Source organism: Saccostrea cucullata, unplaced genomic scaffold (assembly GCF_032062105.1).
Source record: "Saccostrea cucullata isolate Sc308-1 unplaced genomic scaffold, CSIRO_AGI_Scuc_v1 ctg167, whole genome shotgun sequence".
In the NCBI taxonomy this organism is placed as follows: domain Eukaryota; kingdom Metazoa; phylum Mollusca; class Bivalvia; order Ostreida; family Ostreidae; genus Saccostrea; species Saccostrea cuccullata.
In genome coordinates this window covers 652,223-677,307 of record NW_026939192.1, presented here as the reverse complement: position 1 = coordinate 677,307, position 25,085 = coordinate 652,223, and the positions used below count along the sequence as shown (strand labels likewise).

At 32.8% G+C, this 25,085-nt stretch overlaps 1 protein-coding gene across 2 annotated transcripts; it reads left to right on the top strand.

Moving 5' to 3' along the window:
* LOC134252541 (tyrosine-protein phosphatase non-receptor type 9-like) lies at positions 1–25,043 on the top strand. Of its 2 annotated transcripts, XM_062735047.1 has the most exons (12): positions 1–131; positions 10,741–10,881; positions 14,252–14,341; positions 14,846–14,970; positions 15,477–15,582; positions 16,055–16,165; positions 17,627–18,306; positions 19,886–20,046; positions 20,136–20,214; positions 20,544–20,694; positions 21,155–21,362; positions 21,711–25,043. In XM_062735047.1, the coding sequence occupies exons 1-12, from the start codon at positions 96–98 to the stop codon at positions 21,938–21,940; spliced, it is 2,118 nt and encodes a 705-aa protein (XP_062591031.1). In that variant the 5' UTR covers positions 1–95; the 3' UTR covers positions 21,941–25,043. The 2 variants fall into 2 exon arrangements, with proteins under 2 accessions (XP_062591031.1, XP_062591032.1); XM_062735048.1 differs by lacking the exons at positions 1–131; positions 10,741–10,881 and adding an exon at positions 11,672–12,143.
* Positions 25,044–25,085: the final 42 nt, after the last annotated feature.

The following is a 25,085-nucleotide window of genomic DNA, read 5'->3' as shown; positions in this document are numbered from 1 at the left end:
ATATTTAATCAACATAGCCCAATATTTTACGACTTTCATTAAAAGTCAGAGACAGATGTGCCACTTCCGGTAGGCACACAGATGAGGAACGAAGAATGGATAATTCTTTTTTGACAGAAGAAGAAAGAAGGGTAAATCTTTAAAGCATAAACAATAAGTGCAATATTGTAGATTCAAGCAAAGAGATGCATAAGACATTAGTATAAGTGGACAGGGAAGACAGGGTTGATTTGTCTACAGTAACATAAATTATCATCATTGATTATTTAATTAATCTGCGATTGTTTGATTCTAAACAACGCAAAATTAACACATAATTGAGACTTTGTTCTTCGAAATTGATTCAGAGTTTTTATAACTATAAAAGTACCAATTAAAAATCGGTCATGAATCTTGTAAAATTGATGATATCTTTCATCAGCTTATCATTTTTTAGTTAAAACATGAAGTTGGGTTTTAAAATTACAACAGTACATCCTGTAATAAAAATTGTTTAAAATTTTCCAAATAAGAGGTTGAAAGTGCAATCATTAGGGCAAGCACTGATACCTTGTCGGAGCACTGTCTATAACTGTGACATTTAGTATGTCTATAAGCTCGTATTAACAAAACGAATAAACATAATCAGGTTGGGCACAGCCTACCAAATGGTACTTAACGGTACTACGAATCACCGGAATGCCCCGTAATCACCGAAATGCCCCTACAAATCACCGGAATGACCATTGAAATCACCGAAATGCCCCTTCAACTGACTTTAAATGATGATTTTCATAAAGATTAATGCTTATATAATAAATTCTACATAATAAAATTTTGATATTTTTACACAAAGATTTTTTATTGAAAAAAATAAATATTAGCTTCAAAGAAAGATAACGTTAACTCTCGCTTATTGAAATATGAATGTGCTCTGTATTATAACCTATTACATACAGAAAACGATGCAAGTTTTTATCAGTTTAATGAATTATTTGAAAATCAATTGTATAACAAATGATAATTTATTTAATTTTTGAAAAAAAGGACAATTGAAAAATTGCCCTTTCTTTAATCTTGCCGTTCATAAGTTCTACCGCTCGTCGTTCAAGGGTCATTTACATAATTATACAAGCTAATTATAAATCGGATGATATCTGAGAATTTAATAATTATGACCAAAATGCAATCTTAATTAGTTAATTTATAATGAAGAGACAATAATTTTTGACACTATATTTTTTTTCTGATCTTAAACTTGTATTTGATCTTCCGCTTCTCATCATTAAAAAATAAAAATGTATATAAGGTTCAATAAATTTATGTTCTACAATCAAATCACATTCTGATATTCAGTATGGCTGGGTTATACCCCTGCACTGAATGCAAAAATGAATGTGGTGAAGGCACCATACAATGTAATTTGTGCACCCGATGGTTGCATGTTCAATGTGTACCCATGTCCGATGTGCTGCTCAAGTCATGGTCGCAACCCATGCTGACCTTCCTCTGCCGCAAATGCTGCTTTGAGAATGGCGAGTTTGACCTGCAGAAATCCTTGCAAAGGTAATATTATATTTATATATTATTTTTAATCCGGGTTCATATATTTACTTATCAAGTCTATTATAACTAGGACCATACTGAATTTTTATCCCCTGAGAATTAAACTGTACATAGCTTTAAAGCATAAAGTCTACTCAGTTTGTAAATTTTAAATGCTAAAGAAATAAATGTAAAAAACGATGTATTTTAATTCTCGAGTTTAACATCACTAAGAAAGCTAAAATACTGTGAGTATACAAGTTTATTTAGAAACTTTCAGCATTAAACATGTCCAAATCTTGTTGACAAAACCACTGTTCTAAAATTGAAAAAAAGTTTTTTTTGTCCACTATCATTCAAATGCACACAATCTCTGATGTAGTCTTCTGGGTACTTTATTTTCTTCATAGATATCACTGAAGCATTGGCAAAGTTTTTCAGTTTCTTATTTATTTTTTTCCTTTGTGATTCGAATCGTTCAATAGTTAACTCCACCGAATACTTGAATTTTCCTCTAGGTAGTATTTCAGAAACGTAAATAAATTGAACAGCGTTTTCTTTCAGCTCGTCTACAAGGTTTTTGATGTTCTTTACTATATCATTTGGTGAGGAATTATCACAAATGTCATTGCCACCAACTAAAATAATCACTATGTCAGGTTTGAAAATCAAGATTTCGTTTATTTTGTATTGTGGAATATTATCAGCACGCATTCCAGATACCCCAAAGAATTTTACTTCTCCTGGAATTTTTAAGTCACCCTCACAAAATTTTTCAAGTCTAGACACGTAACTCGAACCCACTAATGCTACTTTGGCCATCTTATTCCAAATGTCCCAGAGGGAGGAATGGAATTAATTTTTTTTTTTTGGAATATATATACAGATTCATAACTAATTGCTATGAGTAATATTCACTCAGAGAGTCTGATTTTAGATGAATAATTGTTGAGTTATGTTCAGATAAATGTCAACTTATTAGTTGAACTGTGTAATTACCCGGCTTAGATTGAACAAGATGCAAAGCCGACTAATTATCAACAAGCATTTTCTATGAGTAAAGTTCAGAAAATTACATATTAAAATAACTGTATGATGCATATAATTTGATAAAAATTATTTTTTACTTTAAAAATAAGTTAATAAAAAAATAAACATGATCGAAGCGATGTGTTCATAGATGTGTATTTAAATGTTCATTATTTGTGATATTTAATTTTGAAAGGTTATGTTTTTTTAAATATAAATTTTTAATACAAACACCAAATTCAGTGAGGCCTGAAAGATAATAGATGTCAACATTCTGTTTGCAGTGGGTGTTAATACCTATACCGCAAGGAGAACATTACGCAATATTATGCAACAAATATATCTATCAAAAGATGGCTTCATATTATTGAGCCATACGGTTAATATAATCACGTATACACAATGGCATAACATGTATATATATCGGTATTTAATTAATGTTGAAATTTAGCAATTCTACATTTCCTCACATTAAAATGAAAAATGAAACGTTCTTTACTTTTTAAATATTTAATATTCATATGTTAAACTTAGAATAAGTATTATGGATTGTACAAGGCCTTCCTTTTAGAAATGATTTTAATTTTTATTTTTCTATTCTAATGTGAGAACTTGTAATACCGCGTTAAATACACGTATATGAACACATCGCTGCGATGATATTAATCTTTTTGTATCTTTCAATTATAAATTCGTTCAAAGTGATTTTTGAGATTATCTGTTTAAAACATTTCAATCGTTTTATTTTAGGCTATTGGCAGTTTTAGACAGCAAACCCAGTGTAGTGAAAGCGGCTGCGACATCTGAATCCTTGTTACTTGAGACTTACGGTGTGAAACTTCCTGAACCGACCGAAATAAATAAAGCTCATTTAACAATTGACTCTGTGTCTGTTAACATTTTAAGGATGTATCATCCTGTTCTGCTTTCTAGTGTGTACCCAGCAAAGACTGTAGGTGATGGTAACTGTATGTACAGATCTGTGTCAAAAGCTCTAACTGGGACTGAGTCCTTCCATGTACTGTTAAGGTTACTTTCGTCCATTGAGATCCTGACCCATCCACAGTTCTACGATACCGCGCACCGAAAGCATATCGACCTACTAAAAGACAACAGAATCGTGCCCGGTACATACAAAGACATTATAAATGACTCTCTCAAAATTAACGCATATTCTAGTATGATGCACATGTATGCATTAAGTGCTGCACTAGGCAAACCCATCAGGTCATACTACCCACCTCAGTTGTTAGCAGACTTTGTGTCAGAACCTCATACTAGGAAAGTAGTCGGTAGAAGTGTTAATGTATCTGAACAACCAATTGTTACTCTCATGTGGACACAAATGATTTTTTCAGGTCAATCATTTTCTCCCAATCATTTTGTACCCCTGATTAGTTTGGTAACTGAGGAACCATGTTCTGTTGTCACACTTGATGAGTCGTATGCTAATTCAGAATTAGACAATGTAGATCAGTCAATTCCAAATGTAGGTCAATCAAATGTTGTAGATGATCCAAATGTTGTAGATCAATCAATTGTTGTAGATGACCAGAATGTTGTAGATCCATCAAATGTTGTAGATGACCCAAATGTTGTAGACCAATCAAATGTTGTAGATGACCCAAATGTTGTAGATGACCCAAATGTTGTAGATCCATCAAATGTTGTAGATGACCAGAATGTTGTAGATCCATCAAATGTTGTAGATGATCAGAATGTTGTAGATGAATCACATGTTGTAGATGACCCAATTGTTGTAGATCAAATAAATGTCAGTGCAGACAATAATTGCACAAGGGTTTCAGATGACGATGACGAGAGTGAGGAACACATTTCTAATTTTATTTACGACGATTCCGTCCATCCTTTTTCAAATGGGTGTCTTCACAAGTCCTTTTTAGATGTAAATGACCTTTTACATTATTTGCAAACTTACAATTGTTCTAAAGCCCATCAATCAATTCCTTCTGGCGTGAAATCTGATGTTTTTTTTGTGGTCCAAAATGCAAAAAACTTCGAGAAACGATCAAATGGCCTAAAAAGCTCCTTCTCTGACGATTGTGGTGTCTGGAACACCAATACCGGTACTACCCCAAAAACCTATTACGTAAAAACACCAGCTGGTGAATTGAAAACAGTCTTTCTAAGAAATGGTTTGTATTGCTTCCAAAAAAAGGTAAAAGGAAAACGACAATATGTCCCTTTAGAGCCCCAACCTGCGCAAAATTCTGTCATGATCTTGTCGCGACATTATACTACTTTGAAATTAGACTCCTCCTACAAAAAAAGGGTTTCATGGTTAAACGGCGAGAATTCAAACGATGTGGCAATAGTCGAGTATTTAGGCAATTTTCCTGGTTTGGCCCCACATGGAAATTCTAAAAGAAAAACAGAATATGTCCGAACGCCCGCCTTCGTTATGAACGAAATGTCTGATTTACTCAAAAACAGCAAACCAACCGAGGTTTATAACAAACTCTCCATTAAATACGACGAATTAAGTGGGCCAACAAGCAAACGACAGGTATATGACAAAAAATTGAACGACTCAAAGAAAGACAGACGGAATGAGGACGGACATGTGGTTAATAGGCGAAATATAGCTGACCACATAAGCGAAATTGACAAATTGGTTGCAGATGGCACATCAATCGTGAAATCAATTGTTAGGGATCAGGGTAAGGCACCATGCCTTATCTTGTATACAGACGAACAGATGACGGACATTAAAAACTTGTGTTGTAAAGGCCAATCAATTTTAGGAATTGATAAGACCTTTAATCTGTGCGATATGCATGTAACAGCCACATGCTACAAGCAAGTTAGCGTAGTTTCTGACAATTCGGGGGATGCACCAATTTTTCTAGGCCCATTATTTATACATGACAATAGTGACTTTGAATCATATAGCAATTTCTTCAACCATCTTCGTACAAAATTAGCAGGGACAGACAAATCAAATCTTGTGTTTGGGTCAGACGAAGAACAAGCCCTTGTGAACGCAGTTATCACAGCATTTCCCGAATCTACACATCTGCTCTGCAAACGTCATCTATATCAGAATACAAAGCAGAAGCTGATTGACGACTGCGTTGACAAGGCCGATAGGCAAAAGATTTTAGACATGATTTTTGGAAATGACGGACTAATTAATGCTGACGATAGTATTTGCTTCGACGCAAAATCTGATGACATAGAAGACGCATCTAGAGAGTTGTCAGGCAAATTTCACAGGTACTACCATAACAAATTGAAATCTAATTTGAAAGAAAAAGTCAACAAACCATTATGTACTGGGTTAGTAGAGAATGCATGGACAAACAATAACTCCGAGTCTCTCAATCACATCTTAAAGCAAGCTATAAATTGGAAATCGAAACCCCTCTTAGACCTTGTCAACATCCTGACAACTCTCATAGAGGCCCAATTTAAAGACATTAGGAAGGCAATCGTTGGTACAGGACAGTTTAGGCTTGCAAAGACCTACGAACACTTTGGGGTGACAAGGACTGTTTGGGTATCAAAGACGACAGAGGAGCGTGACAGACATTACAAGCGTTTAAGACAATTTATTCCCAAAGACAAAATGACTGTTACCTCTACGGACGGTAAAATGACTGTAGTTCAGCCCAGGTCACTAGGGAAAAAGATTGGTCAGCAAAAACGGAAAATTAACGAGAGGACAAAAACATTCAAAAAAACGAAAACAAAGTAAATGCTCAGCTAAGTGAATGTTCAGCTGTTTAATATTAACAGTGCGTACGCCGTATCTTGTTGTTGAGATGCCCAGAAATGGGTAGGACTCCACTGTTATTATTAAACCTCTTCGCATGGACATCTAAATTATTTTTTTCAGATTATTAGGAATAGTTTTTTTTTCTGCCACACATCTTGTCATCGTGATTGTTTTTTTTTTTTTTTTTGTTGTTTGTTTGTATTATATAATGTATTATATTTTCGTCTTAAAGTTTATTATCAATTAGATGAATTTTAATCATGTTATGTGATTTAAAATAGTAGCTATATGTCATGTGCCTGAGACGCCTCTTAAATAGTTGCTGAATGATTTTACATGCTTATTATCATTTATATTATTTTTTTATGATGTGTTTATCCTTATATATTTTTTAATAGTAGCTTCATCTATTCTGTGTTTTGTAAGAATTTGCTATCTGCTATCTGCTTTGATGACATATTATTGACTGTGCACCAATAAAAAAATAGTATGAACTAATTTCAGTATTTAGTTATTAATTAAAGTCTATGAAGTATAAATCTTTCCACCTGATTACTGGTATTTACTAGAGATTATGCAACATCGAGTCTTTATCTCGAATGCGAGTTATCGCCCTTTGAACTAATGGACGCTTCGAGAAACAACACTTTAAAATAGTTAATTATGGTATGAATTATATATTTATGAAAATTTTAAGCATTAATCTTTATGAAAATCATCATTTAAAGTCAGTTGAAGGGGCATTTCGGTGATTTCAGTGGTCATTCCGGTGATTTGTAGGGGCATTTCGGTGATTACGGGGCATTCCGGTGATTCGTGTTACCCGGTACTTAATCCCCCGTTTGGTAGATAATCTACCATATCGGTAACGAATTTTACTGACCAAATGGGGGACAAAATTAGTTGTGTTTAATTCCATAGAGAGGAGTAGAATTTCGCATTATTTTAAACCATGTGGAATAAAATATAGATATTTCTCGATGTTCTGGATGAAAAAAATAAAAAATTCTATGTGCAATTTTTTGCGCAGAGTCGTTCAAAAATTTAACAAAAAACGTACCTTATGTAAACAAGTGCAATGTTTCTCCGTTTTTTACTTTAAAAGAAAATTCTCTTTTTCTCCAACGATGCTGCACCTGTCAATCATGTCCTTTACTTTCTATTTCGATTATCCGGGCAACCAATCAATTAGTGCAAACCAATCAAAACGATGATCTTTTTTAAACCTAATGAAAAGTCGGATTTGACTACGGAGGCACATTCGTGTTAATTTTCAACTAGGAAATCGGAAGAATAAAAAGTTTTGCCTTTATTTCTTTTTATTTTGAACACAATGGCTTTGTTCTTCATAGAAATAGTAAATGCAGTTGGAGTATGGCATAATTGTTGTTTTAAAACGATGTACATGGAACAAAAACAAGAATAATGGCAAAAGTCATTTTGTACATCTTTTATTGAATATTATTTTTCGAATTTATTAAATTCACCAGTAATATGCATATTAAACCCCAAAAGGTCGCATGGAATCTGCAACTTCATCCTGAAACAAAAATGACAACAAATATTACGTACAACTCTGGAAAAAATTAACTTTATGGCAAGAAGTGCCCACCATACCGGTAAGGCATGAGGAGCTCGTGTTTAACAGGATTTTATGGAGATAAACATTGACGAAGATCCATAAAGAGATTGAAAGTTAACTCATCAAGAGTTAAATCACTGTATGAAATTAGACTTTTATCCAACAAGACACAATAAAGATTTTTTTTGATCGTTTGATCAAGAAGTTCGGCTGTTACAGACAACTATGGGTATTGTTTTTACGAAGTTACGGAGAAATTACACATGGAAATTCGACCGATTTATGTTTATTGTGCGAGGAAAATGTTTACTAAAATCCCCCAATGCCTAAATAAATGCGCTTTTGTTTTATTTTAATAAAAATTGCAATAGAATAAAAAAGTCCCCCATTTGGTTAGTAAAATTCGTTACCGATATGGTAGATTATCTACCAAACGGGGGATAAAGTACCATTTGGTAGGCTGTGCCCAACCTGATAATATTTTACAGACATCACATTAAGTCAGATGTAAGTTGCATTACTAAACCAACGCCTGAACAGAGCTGATTGAAATGAAGAACATTTCCCATCAATATCTGCATTATATTCATTAAATCAAGGCGACATTATTTTTTCGTGAACTTAATTTGTTATTCCTGTGAGAACATAGCAATGCATTGGTTGTCCAGAATTACTATGGAAAAATTCCATTAAAAGAATGTGCAGCAGGCCAAATTTCTATTTGCTAAGATGTTGTTGTTAGAGCTTGCATTGACAAGTGTCCCCTGTCTTTCTTGTCCACAAATGGCAATTTGTGGGACTTGCTATAATTACTATACATGCTATGCCTAGTAGTATACATTTTGAGGTGAGTGCAGCAAGCTTTTAAAGCAATATGGCATTATACAGTCTATCTCAGCAAGATTCATTGAGACTAAAATATTTGCACTGACGTATCACTTCCAAGTCTCAGAGAATCTCAGATGGTGCCACACAGTGTGTTTTGGGAAATCTTGCATAAACCTTGACTGCTTGTTCCGATCAAAATAGCTTTATGTTGAATGCCCTGTCAACTTCAACTTTTTGTTTTGGACATATCCATTAGTACTCTCTACCATTATAAAACATACTTTCTTGTTTTTACAAAAGCTGAGATGTTGATTTTTCATAGAACTAGCAGTTCCTTAAAACATCATTCTAATCCCAAAATGCTCCTGGCCAGTCGAGGTCTGCTTCAAAATTCTTTGTCTAAGATTTGGAATAAAAACAAAATAGTGCAAAAGTATTTTCAGAAAAGTTTTTTGAAGTGATAGGCATATAAAAGGATGTCCAAAGGGAAATTATGATGATACAGTGTAGTCCTCATATTTATAGGCTTAGGTCGCCAGAAACCATAACACCATACAAAACACTGTGTGATTTTAATATTTTGTACTTTGAATTTTTGGTAAACTGTACAATTATTTGATTTTTAATTAAAAAATGCTGTAGTTTGAGAGGGAAATTTTTAAAGAGAAAATAGTACTTTAATGTATTTGTCAAGAAATATCCTTGTTTGTCAAGTGAGAAAGATATTAATCTGCAACACAACAACAAACCAAAAGTACATTTTATTGAAAAGGGGGTGATCATTTTTTGCAAGTATTAAATATTGTCATATTTGTGGACCCAGTGTGTATGAAGTCTGCAAATGTCTATACGGCTAATGGCAGAATGAATAATTTATTTGTGTTGCTGCAGTGTGGCTTTATCAATGTGATTATGTACAGTATGTTCACATAACTTCATTGATCAGAGTCCTTTAGAGAGGAGTTTACAGTTTATCTCATCTTACCTAGTACATGATTTTGGATAAAGCTGGTTACTAGAAATTGAATTTTTAAAATTATTTCAAAATACTTTGTACAACTTCTCCTGTGGTGTTGGAAGAATCTCAAAAGAAATGTTTTACATGCAGGCTTGCTACTCAAAGACACATAATTCTAGTAAACTGACTGACTTTTGATTTCAATAAGCCAGGTTGTCCTGAATACCATATAGCGGGTTTTCTTGGCGTGTGTAAAATTTCGTGTTTTGCCTGCTCAAAGGTATGCCAATAATTTTGGCGTAAATTATTTTAGCGGGCACAGGATTTTGTTTCTTTGCAGATAAACATTGGACACTAAGAAGAGTATTAACTATTTTAGCAATTACCAGTAAATTTTTAGCGGACTATCATCAAAACACCAAAATAAGCCAAAATTAGTACCCTGCTAAAATAACCTGCTATACAGTACTTTGAAAAAGTAGAAATTTTCATGCAACCTTTCAAAATTCTAATCTTCTTAGAGTGTTTTTCTGATTTCAATGTAAAAAATAACTCTTAAGAAAGAGAAACCTGATAATCATTAGCAATGTATCAAAGTAAAATACTGATTGAGCAAGATGATTACCCTGTCATAAAAACTGGAAAGCATGTATAAAAATAAGTGTCTAATAATGAAACAATACAGTCACTTAGCAAAACATGTCACGATAAAGTGATTAAAGTAATCAAATGTATAAATCATGACTACTTTTAAAGAAAAAGTAAAAGCAACTCAGTCAGCAACTATCCAAATATGAAGTATTTTATTTTTAATCATAATTCATGACATGATATTTCAAAGTACATGTTACTGTGAATCTGTGATTTATCAAGTTACTTAATTCTTTTAAAATTAATTGCATGAGCTCATATCTGTGTGGTGTTCGTTTTATTTTTTTAAAAAATTTCTTCTGGATGAGGTCAGTTTGAACATTTTGAAATATTTTATTTCAACACTATAAAATTAAACTTAGATTTTTGTATCTCCAGAAATTGTATTTACCAAGAATCTTGTAATTCATAATGGTTATATTTAAACAGAGAGTTGGTGCCTTTCAAGAAAAAGTAAAGAAGCATAGAGGAGATGGCCAGGACCCACTGCCATGGAATACAGCGGTCAAGTTCCTTATGGCACGCAAGTTTGATTGTCAAAGGGCACTAGAGTTATACATCAATCATGAGGTCAGTTAAACAGATCAGCAACAAGTTAACTCTTACATTGTACACTGAAATAAGTCTGTAATACATAACAAATATTGTTAATTTCTAAAACAAGTACAGGTAGGAATGCCATGGAAAATCAGCTCTTCCAGAATTTTTCTGTTAGATGTCAGAGAAAACGAAGAAGAAAAGGGGGGATTAATAGAATAAGGGGAAAAGTGTATAAAATGGAGTCAAAATTAAAAGTGGAAAAATTGAAGTGTAGACGAGGTGGAATCATAGTAACAGGGAAAATAAGTTTTGAAAAGTGAATCAGTCTTAACAAGGGTATTAAATGGGAAAAAAAGGGGGGGATCAGTAGAAGCAGGGGTAAAATGAGTGTACAGTAATCTTTTGCTTCATCGGTGACATGAAGACATGAAAAAATCAGCATTGGATAAAAAAAATAGTCAAAGTTATTGTCCTTACTAATTAAAATATGTATTGGCATTGTTTGGAATCTTTCGTAACTGCAGAGTTCTTGACCATTGAAGTTTTGTAAAATGTTATAAACATTCAAGTGTTAAGTCTTATTGAGGAGTATACATTTTTTCTGGTGTTGACTCTGCATTTACAGGCGGTAATATTTTTTTCTTTTTATTTTGCATTAAATATTTCAGATATTATAAATTCTTATGAAGCAAAATTTGATGTACTCAGTAAGATTAGACCCACCGTAGAAAGTTACACTTTGATAATAGCATATGAAAATTTGTGTCAGATTTAATGAGTGATACATATTTAAGTGCTTTGTGAATGTATTTTTTCCTTCCTTGTAGACAATGAGTCTTTTATTTACTTCCTTTAAGTTCGTACAGCCATATCATATTTAAGTTATCCTCCAGAGCACTCCTTCTTCCTCTGATCTTTGAATTTCATGGAATTCTACCATACATATGGCTTTGTTTTGTGATACAGTGATCGTACATTTTTATTTCTGTTGAAGACACTGAGAAGGATCTTATGTAAACTGTACTGCCTCTGAGCACATTTGTCATTGTGTACATATATTATGTCTAGATTGCAGATAGAGGATTTTCATATTTATAATTTATTTGTACGGAATTTTTCTAATGATACCATAAAACAAGATTGAACTAACTCTAAAAGAAATCATGGATGACAAATCTTGGGTTGTTTCTCGTGTGGATTATTTAAAACAGGAAAATATAAATGAAGTGAATTTATTTGGACTACAAAATGTTATTGTATGGTGTGTCAGTCATCAAATTATTAGACAAGAGGTGGGTATAATGTAATTGGCCACATATATAACAGCAATTATACAAGCTTTAACACTGTAGGAAACTTTGCTATAAATGCAATTGAAGTAAATTTCTGAAAATTTGTAGGGGACACAAATCATTTAAACATGTTAAAGAAATTCATTTAAATACATTTATAATTTTAAATTTGTGTTCATATATAGATCATCTCCTTTTTTAAGTGAAACATTACCGATAATCGAAGAAATGCATACCGGTATTAGTGTTGAAACTTTGAAGTACCAGAACACTTTTTTTTTCACTTTTCATTTGTTACTCTAGTCTGAGGTGACAGCCACCCAGCAGTGAGCATTATCTTCCTGTTAAAATAAAGGAGTAAGGAATTAAGTGATGCATAAAATTCAATTTATACAGGAATTTGAGTTTTTTTTTTGATTGGACTTACTTCAGACTGCCTTCACTGAATCTTGTCTATTTTTTTTCCTTATACACATGTAAGTGGGTCCCCAAAGATCTACTTTACAAACAGCAACAGAAAATGATACAGTGTGACTGACCTTTCCTTTGTTTGCATTGAAGTACAGTGTTTGGACATGGACATAAATTATATTTGATTACATACTACATCCTGTACTTACCCTTATTTATACTGTGTGTAGGTATACATGCAGAAAGAATGCTTATTAGATGTCGCTGTACTTTACAATAAGATTGTTCTTCTGCATATGTAATATTTGACTGATCCAATTATTAGTAAGATATGTCTCTTTTATAAATTTTCCATGCATTGACCAAATGCAAATTAAATGTTGTGAAGTGTTTGCGTTGATCTTCATACAAAGTCAAGAGTCTGTTTAGATGTCTTAATGTATTTTATGTCTTGTATTTTTTTTGATGCCTGCCTGCAAAATAGTTCCAGTATATCGATCCTTTCCCAATTTAAAAATTTCTGTGCTACACAGGGAAAATTTTTTAATTATATGAAAAATTATTTCCTAACTTATTTCCTGATTTTACCTGTGAGAGTCATGAAATATAAGATGTTGAATATTTTTGCCGTATATGAGTGGGTAGTGATATGTCCCTGTACTGTGACTTAATGATTTTCAAGCACATGCTCAGCTATATTTAAAATAAATCTGTATGCCTTGCTGAATCTGGCCCAGGTGTATTTGGTTTTTTAAGCTGACATTATTACTGAAATGGGCTTATTTATTATTAGTTTCATCATATTTCTGATATCAGTATTTGGGTTTGCCCTTCTCATTCCATCAACTGATTTCTTTTTTTGGCCAGTTCGTGCTACAGATGTGTCAAACCATTTATTTGAGGCAATCAGGAAGGGGAAGGGATGTGGAGAAAAATTTAACTCCTGGCTGGTTTAATATTGCTTGTCCATATAGGAACTCATACAGAGCTCTTGAAAAAAATCATTGCAAATATTGCTTACACATTTTGGATAAATTTCTTGAGCCACTTGCACATGCTTGCATAGTGGACTATAAGGCCTGCTACAAGTAGGAGAAAGATGGTGTTGTTTCCACTAAATGTATCTGCTGATCAAAATTTATAGCAGAAACTTCTATCCAAATAAAAAATGCAGGTGAATATTGGAAAGTACCAACCATTTATCTAAGTATTTAATACCTGCCATATCTCGAATCCACAGATACATGTACATGTATCTTAAAGTTTTTTCAGTTCCATCAGTAAGATATGATAAATTATAACAAGGTTTGACTGGATGCAAAATCACTTGTTTTCAGAAATTCAAGTTTTATCGATATCCATTTCCTAAAAGTTTTCACAAAATGAAAAGCACTTGTTCAACATACAGAAAAGCAAAGTAACTCTGATTTCAATTGTTGTGCTCCAACGGACTTGTAAAAAATATGCAGGCTCTCTTACTTAGTCTAATGTGTTTTCATCTTTTTGAGAAAAAATAATACTGTAACACTGTGTAATGCAATCTATATGAAATCAGAAGAAAAAGATTGTGTGAAATTTTTTTTATGTGTGTGTGATATTTCCTAAGGTTGTCAAACTTTCATAAGGTTAATTTGCAATCAACAGATGAATTATGTATATCATGTACATTGTATATGATTTATTTTTTTATTGAATAGGAAACAAGAAATCGAGAAGATCTAAGTATCATCCAGGCAGATGATGAACAGCTGAAAAAAGAACTCTTCACAGAGAAATTTACTATTCTGGTAAAGGTTTTTTTTTATGAACTGCAAATTTAAGTCAAGCGCAACCTTAATCAAACAAGGCACTTGTAATTAGACCAGGATAAAAGCAGTTATGAGAGATCATTTTAAGGATATTTGAGCTGTCTTTAAAATAAAAAAAAAAATTATTTGGCTTCCTCATTATCTTGGACTTGATGGGTCAGATATAAAATGTCGAGATATCCAAGAGGTTGAGATAATGAGGTTAAAACACAAAAAAAGTTAGTTTGAACTGATAAGTCAGTTAGACATATCTTTGGTTTCCAAGATACTGAAGTTAATAATTAATAATTGGAGAACAGTATAAAAAACAACCTTTTCTGAAGCTGAAAACAATTTTAAGGTTGCAGACTAATCCTCTACACTGTCCAAAACACTATTTGATACGTCGAAAAATAGGAAAGTTATTGTAAAAAGCTATTGATCTTCAAACATGTTAGAATTATTGTATTGTCATTTGATTGTCCTGACTAAATCTTTTGCCAGAGTGGCCGAGACAGGAATGGTGCTGCCATTGCTTTGTTTACAGCCCGGGTCCATCAGCCTAGCCTTACCACCCACCAGTTGGTCCTGAAGGCCCTGGTCTATCAGCTCGATGCTGCTTTAGAAAGGTAACAGACTTTGTTTCCTGAAAGTATACACTTAAGTAAAGTGGTTTGTGTCAATTGGTGTGAAGTCCTCAACTCACTTTGACTAGGTTTTGTAGATTGGACAGAAATAAACCTAAAAAGTCAATATATATGTACATTTGATGAAGGAAGAATTCAAGCATTTTTTTTAATTCCTGTTTTTAGTCTCTTGAGTTTTCAAAAGCATGGATGCTTTAGTGAAATCTTACTTGCCTGTCAGCCTGTATGTCACAGAAACTTGGTCTAAACTTTTTAATGAGGCACATATGGCTCTTTATATATCATAACCTTGATTTTTAAAGTTTTAGCTATTCCAAAATTTTATTTTCTCATAACTTATGTACTAGAAGAGACAAACCTTTCTTTAACATATGTATTGCTTGTGACAAGACCTCTCACACCTCAACTAGTAAGACTTAGATAGCAAGGGGTCAACTCTGGTTGTTCACTGTTAGTATCTTTAATGTACCATTGATCTAATCTTTCAGCATCGAAACTCAGAGAAATGGATTGGTATTTATATATGACATGACAGATTCCAAGTACTCCAATTTTGATTATGAACTCAGCAAAAAAATCCTAAACATGCTAAAGGTGAGCTGAAATGCCAAAATTTCTGAGCTTCAAGCTAATACTAGTACTGTAAAACTGATTATTTTCACAGGAGAATTAGTATAAATTTATAATATACCTAAAGAGCTGCTGTTAGGCATAAACCATTGCTCTAAAATCATTTACTTTGCTAAAATTAGTTGTATTTGTGACAAAAATATTCCTCCAAAAGGGGGATGTTTTAGTAATAAGAAATGTGTTGTTTAGACAGAATATGACTGAAATTAATACAAAAATTAGTCTCCAAGATCATACTATCTTTACCTTCTTGAGCTTTTATTTTATTTGCTTTTTTTCATAAATTTAGTATTTATTCTTGAAACACCAGATCTTGCATTACAGTAAGCTTTAAATGCATGCATGGGGGTTAAAAAAACATAATTTAAAATTTTATTTTCAGTACATTATTTACAGAATGTCTTCTAGAATTTTAATATTAGTGCCTTGTTTACAGGGTGGCTATCCAGCTAGACTCAAGAAAGTCCTCATTGTAACAGCTCCATTGTGGTTTAAGGCACCTTTTAAAATTCTCCGACTTTTTGTGCGGGAAAAATTACGAGACAGGGTTAGTATTCACTTTTATCATTTTGTCTTAACTCAAGTTAAGACATAAATTGCATGATACAAGGCTATCCTTAGCATTACAGTTTAATCTGAATATTGATCAAGAATAGGAATGCAAGGATATTGTTGTCTAATTTAAACTAGAGAAGGACAGGTGCTTACATTGTACAATTACTCTAACCACTGCGCCACACGGGCAACCCGGGGTAACTGAAACAAGCATTTTGATCAGTCCAATATTAAAATTATTGGACCACTTCCTTCAGCATCTGATTTATTGGACTCATTTTACTGATTTATTGGACTCATTTTATTGTGAAGTATTAATAAGGGCAGACCATAGATTATTAATGTATTTTCTTTTAAGAATGATAAGGAAGTGAGTTATTGACACTGAGATAGGTTCTGTATTGTGTATATTGAGCAAATTGCTTTAAATAAAAATTAAAAATTATGCCCATCTATACAAAATATACTGTTTGAATGAATTGCCATAAAGATAAACAACCATGCTCATTAATACACTGTCAAAATAAACTTTCTAAAGTATGCAGTGTTTATTTAGAACTGCGCTTAAAGTGTGCCATTCTCAATACTTGATATCGCGATTACTTAACTTAGTGGAACTCTTTCGCTTAGGAGGTAAGAATCGTCTGTTGGGTGGGGGCAATGTGCTATTCAATACAATGCAAGATCGATCATTGTAGCATTTATAAGGACAGATAAGTAAAAAATCCTGGTGGAATACCTCACTAAACAATCGCTGAACCAGCCTTATATATTTTTGAGAGGAGCCAATCCTAAATTGTCACATTTTTAACGATATTTTTAATTAAGCGGACTCATTTTATTGTAAAGTTTCATTGAAAATCATCACATTTTTAAGCAGATAAAATATTCTAAACTTTCCTTATCAGACAATCTACCATTTGGAGTTCAATATCTGGCAAAACATCGTGATTTCGGCATTAAATTGCTCGAATCATTCGATTATCACTACTGTAAACAATGTCATTTGCCCCCAGAAATTTAGACTTTTCTCGACTCCCCCGCAAAAGAGCGGTAGTAAGTTAGATAACTGCGAGGTACTCATTGGTAGTCGCGATATAACGTATTAACAGTTGTTACCTAAGCAGGGAAAAACTTACATGTATTTACCATACATTGTGTACATGTTTGAAGGTCACCCATCCCTGTGGAATTTAAATTTTATTAATGACTAAGAGGATAAAAACACCAATTGGAAAAACAACAAGAAGAAAAGTGTGATAAAATCAAATTGATGTACTATAGTTTTAATTAAAATGATAGCAGAATTTAGTAAAAACCCACCTAATTAGGCATCCTTGACATTGTTTTTTCTTGCTCTACCTATATATATATGTAAGATTTTTGATTTATACAGTCATCATTTATTTAAACTTCTTGAAAGCTGTTGGTCTAATTGGTTACTATGTTTTAGGTCTATACCATAAACTTGTCCCAGCTTACACAGCATATACCTCAAGAAGCCCTGCCCCGGCAGTTGGGGGGCATGTCTACCAGCCAGCACAAAACATGGCTAAAGCTGTGCTCCCAGTTAGCCCTTAAAGAGGAGCCCGATATGAACTCTTATTTTGTGTCATTCAAAAGAAACACAGTGGAAGACGGACAGGATTGTAGTTATCGCAGTGTGTCGAGTGACATGTCAGATCATAACTTACACCACAGTGACATCGATTCCGAGGAGTCTAAAGAAACTGTGAATGAGAAACAGAACAATGAAGACCTAGAGAAAGAGGATTCCAGTGATGAAAAAGAGGTCAATGAGGAGAAAGACGATTGGTTGAATTCTGCCCCATCCAAACGGAGGCTTGATTCTGTGAGTGAAAATGACTCAGTAAAGAGAGCAGCTCAGGAGAACAATGCGGAGATTGAGTTTGAGGAGAAATCCATCGACAGTCCTAGTAAGAAGCGGCCCTCCTCCTCCACCTCCTCAATGTCCAACAGTACGGCGGAGGACAGCATACACATGCCAGAGGAAGACGGCATGGACCTGGACCAATTAGTAGAATACACTCGTACCATGAGGAGGCATGGCCTTATGGAAGAGTATGCCAGTATTAAAATGGAGCCTCCAGCAGGAACATTCACTTTATCAAAGTAAATGATACTTTCTTAAATATTTTTACCTAGAACTTTTACCTTGTATTTTGATCTTAAAAAGTCAGTTACATGGACTATGAAAATGAATATTAAATAAAATTTTTCATAATAATGAAAGTGCACATGACGCTGAAGTAGCTCCTGTTATATTGTGAGTTTAATTTAGCTTTATCCATCTTTAAATGGTGTAATTTAGATCAGCTAACTTAAGTCAAGATCTAAAGGTCATGAAAAGTCATTCAATACTTTCATATGATGTACTTATACAAGTGTATTTAGGTCTATTGTAGGGATGTCAATTTTACTCGGACAGCTTAGTCGAATAGTTGGATGCTTTAGTCGAACGATAGTCGAATATTTGTTTAATTTTAATAATTTTTCATATCATTTTCACAGATTGACTTTTACAGACTAGTTTACAATATTTAACCTACGCTATCACCAATATACAACGAATTTCTGAATTGTAAACAAGTACACATGTACGTAGTACAATAAAAACTGTACATCAATATGTATCCAATGTATTTAATTTCAAAATTAATATATTATAGCTGCACATTTTATCTAAATGCAGGATATGAAACACTCGTATTTGTTCTTTCTTTACTTAACGGTAGTACCCCATAATTGAAGCCAATTTCTACGTGTCCGTCAATGATCTTTAAAGGTAAACAATTAAAGCGCGTCTCTTATAAAAAGAAAGAGAGGGCGAGAGCTTGGGATAAATTTTAATTCTGAAATTTTGTGCAAACAATCAATGATTGTATGAAATTAATATTAGAAAAAGAAAACACGGTTTAATTACTCTCATAACGGGCCCCAATTTACATGTACATGTATTTATAATTTTGTAGTAGCTGTTTAATTCATATTCTTTCTGAATAGTTGTACATGTATCACGTCAGATTTTAGTTTGAATCTACAAAGACTAAACAATTGCCCTCTTCATTTAAAACAGTAAGGGGTAGACAATCATTAATAAACATGTTTGATTTTCTTTCCCAATCTGCTTTTTTTCGTCATTATTGTGGAGAACTTACTTTAGGTAAGTTTCATTTGAAGACTGTGTATATGTTTTACTGATTCGGCATATAATACATCATGTTTAATGTTACACTGCAGAATACAAGTTCTGTTTCACATAAACTTGATAACACTGTTTACTTTTTTTAAGCTATACCAAAACTGTAGATTTTGAAGATTTGTTTGCCGAACACAAATCAACGTACAAATAATTTCCTTTGAACAATTATAGCATACCCTCAATTTTACATATGAAAATATTGATCTGTAAATAAATGAAATGGGCAAACAAGTTTATTGCCTTTAATTCAAAATTACTTTGATGAAACACATTTTTAACAAATAACCGACTAAAGAAATTTTAGTCGATAGTCGATATGATCGAACGATAGTCGAGTACTCGAATATTCGTTGACATCCCTAGTCTATTGTGACTATTTATTCACTACTGTAACACTTGAGTGCAACACCTAGGATTTTAAAATCAAAATTACACAAAAGATTAAAAATATCCTTTGCCTTTTAAAAGTCAATGTTTTTTTTTATTTAGAGCAAAGCACAATCTTCCAAAAAACCGCTACTCTGATGTTTTATGTTTGGACCACTCTCGAGTAGTACTCAGGGTACTGAATAATGATCCCACCTCGGACTACATTAATGCTAACTTTGTGGATGGTTATATGCACAAAAATGCCTACATATCAACTCAAGGTGAGTGATCAAATTATACAACCTCTCATAGATAGATAGAATGATGTAAAATTAAATGGCAAATTAATTTCCAACTTTGTTTTTTCTAGGTCCATTACCAAAGACCTTTGGAGATTTTTGGAGGATGGTATGGGAAAATCAGGTCATGGTCATTGTTATGACTACAAGGTATGTTTGGTAAATTTATTCCATAGCAGGTTAACTTAAGAAAAGTACATGTTATTAATCTTTTTGTATTGTAATAGATCAATTTGCATTAATCGATTTTTGATGCTATAATGAATGAAATTTAAAATTTAAAATGATGCAAAAGTGTCCCTCCCTGGCACTTTCTTGTAAGCATGCTTTAATGCACCAGGTATCTTTTTTTTTTGGAGGGAGTGGGGTAAAAGACATTAACACATTAACATGATTGATATGATCATCTTTAATTAGTGGAGCAATGACAACAAAATGTATTGAGCCATAGATGAGGAACATACTGTATTTTTCTGTAGGGCTGTGGAGCGAGGGCGGGCTAAGTGTGGACAGTACTGGCCGCCAGACGAAGACGGGGAGGAACAGTTTGATGATTACCTCGTAATTAACACACGTATGGAGGTGTACCAGGACTACAATATCTCCTGGCTTTTCCTGCTTAATACAAAGGTAAGGAAATCAGAATGCTGTATATCAACACAAATGTTTGACCATCTGGATCTGGATGGACTAATGAAGAATCAGGAGCCTAATAATATTTTCTTATTTTCTTGTAAAAAATCTGGATGGATAACATATTTCTTTCATGTAAAAAATCTGACATTTGAAATATCTATTTATGTCTATTCACACACAAACTGGCAATGAATACTTTTTTTTTTTGGCAGACAAATGAATTTTGCCAGATTGTGGATTTGCAGACCATTGAATCTTTGAAGAGTTATGAATTATTTTGTGGGCAATTGAATCTGTTTTATAGATAAACCAATCCCATACTTATTGTTTTCTATACAATTGAATCTCATCAGACTTACTACCAGTAATTGTTTTGTAGACACACCAATCTCATCAGATTTACTAATTATATGTAGACAAATGAGTCTCGGCAGATTTACTACTTGTTTTGTAGACAAATGAGTCTCGGCAGATTTACCACCTACAGTTCACGTCTTGGCCTGACTACGGGACCCCCAGCTCAGCTGCAGCGTTCCTGGATTTTCTGTTCAAAGTGCGAGCCTGCCAGGAGGAGGCGGTCAGCTCTCTGGGGTCCAGCTGGCAGGGCCACCCCCTGGGTCCCCCAATCGTAGTCCACTGTAGTGCTGGCATTGGGAGAACAGGTAAACATGTCCTCAGATTGAAGTTGTCAGGTCCTTATACCGAGGTGAGCAGCCTGCAGATTGTTGGTGTGAGGCCCTTTATACTGTAGTACCTCAATCACAAACTTGCCATCATAAAGATTTGCCATCTCCTTAGGCATTGTGATTTGTATAGCTGATCAATGTGATATTGCCTGCTTTTTCATTATTAGGTAAATTGTGTTCAACAGTGAAATGTTCTCTGCCTATCCCTTATTGTAATGATTTCAAAAGTGCATTGGTGGTATTGTATTATAAAAGATGGCTGATAAGGAAGGAACAATAAGTTCATTGTTTATGAATAAGTTAATTGTTACTTTTTCGTTATAGGCACATTCATCACAACTGATGTCAGTCTCCGCAGACTTGAACATATACAAACAGTGAACATAAGAGACACGGTCCGTCGCATCCGGTCACAGCGAGCCTTTAGTATACAAATGCCTGACCAGTATGTGTTTTGTCACTTCGCCATCATTGAACATGGCATGCGGGAGGGCGTTGTGGGAGACGTGGATTGGACTGGATTTGATGATAGTGATAGTGACCTGAGTGATTGAGGGCATTTCCAATCATGTGACACTTCAGATGGCATGTCATGTGATATCTCATGTGATTTGACATTTCATTTGGTTTATCATGTGATGCCATATGGTGTAGATTTGTTAATATTTTCTCAGTTTTAAGTGATTAATGTACAGTGTATTTATGTTATTTTTTATTAATTTACTTGGTATTTTTTTGTAGTACATGTACTTTTGTTACTTTTGTATAGCAGTGGAAAAAAAGATTGTTATTTTTGTATGAAATCTTTTTTTGGGTAGCTCATTGTTGTTTTCAAAAATCAATTGCTAGTCCTTCAGTGGAAACAACCATTGGATATAATCATTTACGTATATGTGTCTTTAATTTATATAATGATGAAATTAATTTATAAGTACATCATCATTTTGTCCACATTTTAAAGGTGCCAATTTTCTTTCATAAATCAATGTTTGTCAACTAAGTTGACATTTTCCTAGATCTGAGGGTTCAGCTTTATAGTGTTAATACCGCTACATGGTATGTAACACTTTAAATACACTGTATTACAGTGTATAATTTTGGATATCTCGGCTACATCTTAAGCTTTTCATCAGTAAATGTTAATTTTGTATGATAGAAGTGTGAAAAAATTAACAAAGAAAAAAACTTTAAAATCAAACACTCATTTTGTTGAATTTTTCTTGTTGGGGGTGGGGGGTTGAATAAATAGACTAATTCACAATGTCTGGTATTGTGAATTTACTATTGTAAAAGTTATTTTTCTATGTTTGCAAAGGCTGTGATTTTTTTGCAATATTCAGCTGTTAAATAAAAGCTTTCCATTCTCCTTTAAAAGCCTCAATATTGGACAATTAGAAAAATATATTATCTATATTTACTAAAACATGATGTACATGTACATTTTATAAACCTTTATTTGTCATGCTAAAAGAATACTTTTATTAAATCTTAAATTTTCAAATCAATTTGATTTTCTCTGCATTGTAAGTTAAACATAATTTTCTCTAAAACAGTATTACCAAGCACTTTGCCAGCCAAAAACTATACCATGGTGGAAATGCCTAGTACAGTCAAACTTTGTTAATTTGAATGCTTGTGTTCCCAAGAAAATCATTTAGCCCAGGACATTGTATAATTGCTAGACATAAATGTTTAATTTTTTTTCTCCAAATGACGGGAAGGTTAAGCATCCAGATATTTAGTGACCCAGATGAACAAGGCTTCGCTGTAATTACTTTTTGTATTCAACATTTATGTCAGGTATATACATACAACTAGGTAAATAGATTGATTACAGTTTTCCATTAATTCTTGAATATCTCCTTGAGTTTCATGCATTTCTGTGCAAGACTGATTGTATTTCTTTAAGAGATAAAAAAAATTATGCAATCTTTTTGATTATACCAGGTACTAGCATGAATTGATTCATCAAAATATTAGGGGATAATCAGGTCTGGCATTTCATTTCCAAGCATCTGCTTGACTTTTATATCCCCCCCCCCTCCAAAAAAAAATGCATGTCATGCTCAGGCATGCTGGTTGATTGCTTTTTTGGTACTAAATTGTATATAGAGAATTTATTAACATAGAAGAACTGTTTTGAAATTATACCACCTTCACACCGATGCTCATATCAGTTTGAAGTAAAATATATAGCAGAATTTAATAATGTAATTACACCTATTTTATTAAAATATATATTAGTGTATATATCAATTTAATAACACTTTCCTGTGAAATCCACTTACTGTAATAACATATTAATAACATATTACATATTAATTTTTTCATTTAATAAACACTCGAGAAATAAATGTCATGTACAGGACACCAGGAGGATATAGTTTGGCTTCAGAAGAAGGGTTTATTAGTAGTCAAGATAAAACTGTTCAGAAAATCTGAAAATAAAGAATTTACTTAAAGACAATCAGGTATGATGTGTACTAACTAAGGAAAAATAATTTTTATGAAAGTTTCTTTTAATGTACAGAAAAATCATTTTGTTCACTAAGAATATGAGATGTTATTAAATTATAATATTTTTATGTTTTTTAAAGAAACTGATGATTTTTTTTCATTCTGTACTTTTTAGATTAATGCATTTAAACAAAGAATCAAATATCAAATTTATAATCTCCCTTTCATATATTATTGTGATATTCAAATACAAAAATGCTGATTTTTTTTATGTAATAAAAGATCAATAATTAAATGTATGCACACTGTATAAAATGTTTACATTTAAGTTATTTGGGGTTTTTTCTCCATATGCATGTCAAGCCTCTAGACTTAAAAACAATGGAAAACAGTAATTGCAATAGGGTACCAACAAAACTAGTAAACTAGTTCATCTTAACCTCTCTTTTCTCTATATGCTATTTTATCAAGATTTCAATTTCTCTGTCCAGTTTTAATGATAATTAAAATATTTCATCATTGATTCTCAAACATGGATTTTTATAATTGTACTAAAGGATGATATACTTCTTCAGAAATGTTCAATGAATATTTTGATATACCTGCATGTATATGAATATTTTCTTTTAAGTGTGTATTGGTTTCATTAAGAAAGCAAGACTTGGCATTAACATTGTAACCCAGTTGGGTGCTGAATGTAACTGTGCATGAACCTAGAGGAAATTGAATTTACATTCCAGCTGTTTTCAATTAATCTGTATAAATTATGGTTTAATGATTTTGGTTAAATAATATGAAACACATTCAAAAGTAAAACACAGCTTTTCAATTTTTTCAAGTATGTTTTCCCCAAAGCTTTTTTTAAAAATTACTATTGAAAAAATATACTTCCAAAATTTGGTCAGGAATGTCTTTTTAAGTATGATGCAAAAACTGTAATAATACATTTTCTTTATATTAATGAAAAAATGAAGCCATGCATTTTTAACTCATTGACAGTGATCTAAATTAACACTTTACAAATTTAATTTTTTTAAATTAATTTTCAGAAGTGAAGTTAGAAATGGGCCAGTAGATCATGTTGTGTTGTTATTGTTGTGGTGTCTTAATTCCTATGACTGTGCGTTATTATTAATCACCATGTCTATCAATATTGTCATTTCATGATACATGTAAAAGAATAAAGTTATAAAATACACAGTTCCATTGCTTTTGTTGAAGATTATTTTATGTGCAAGTGTA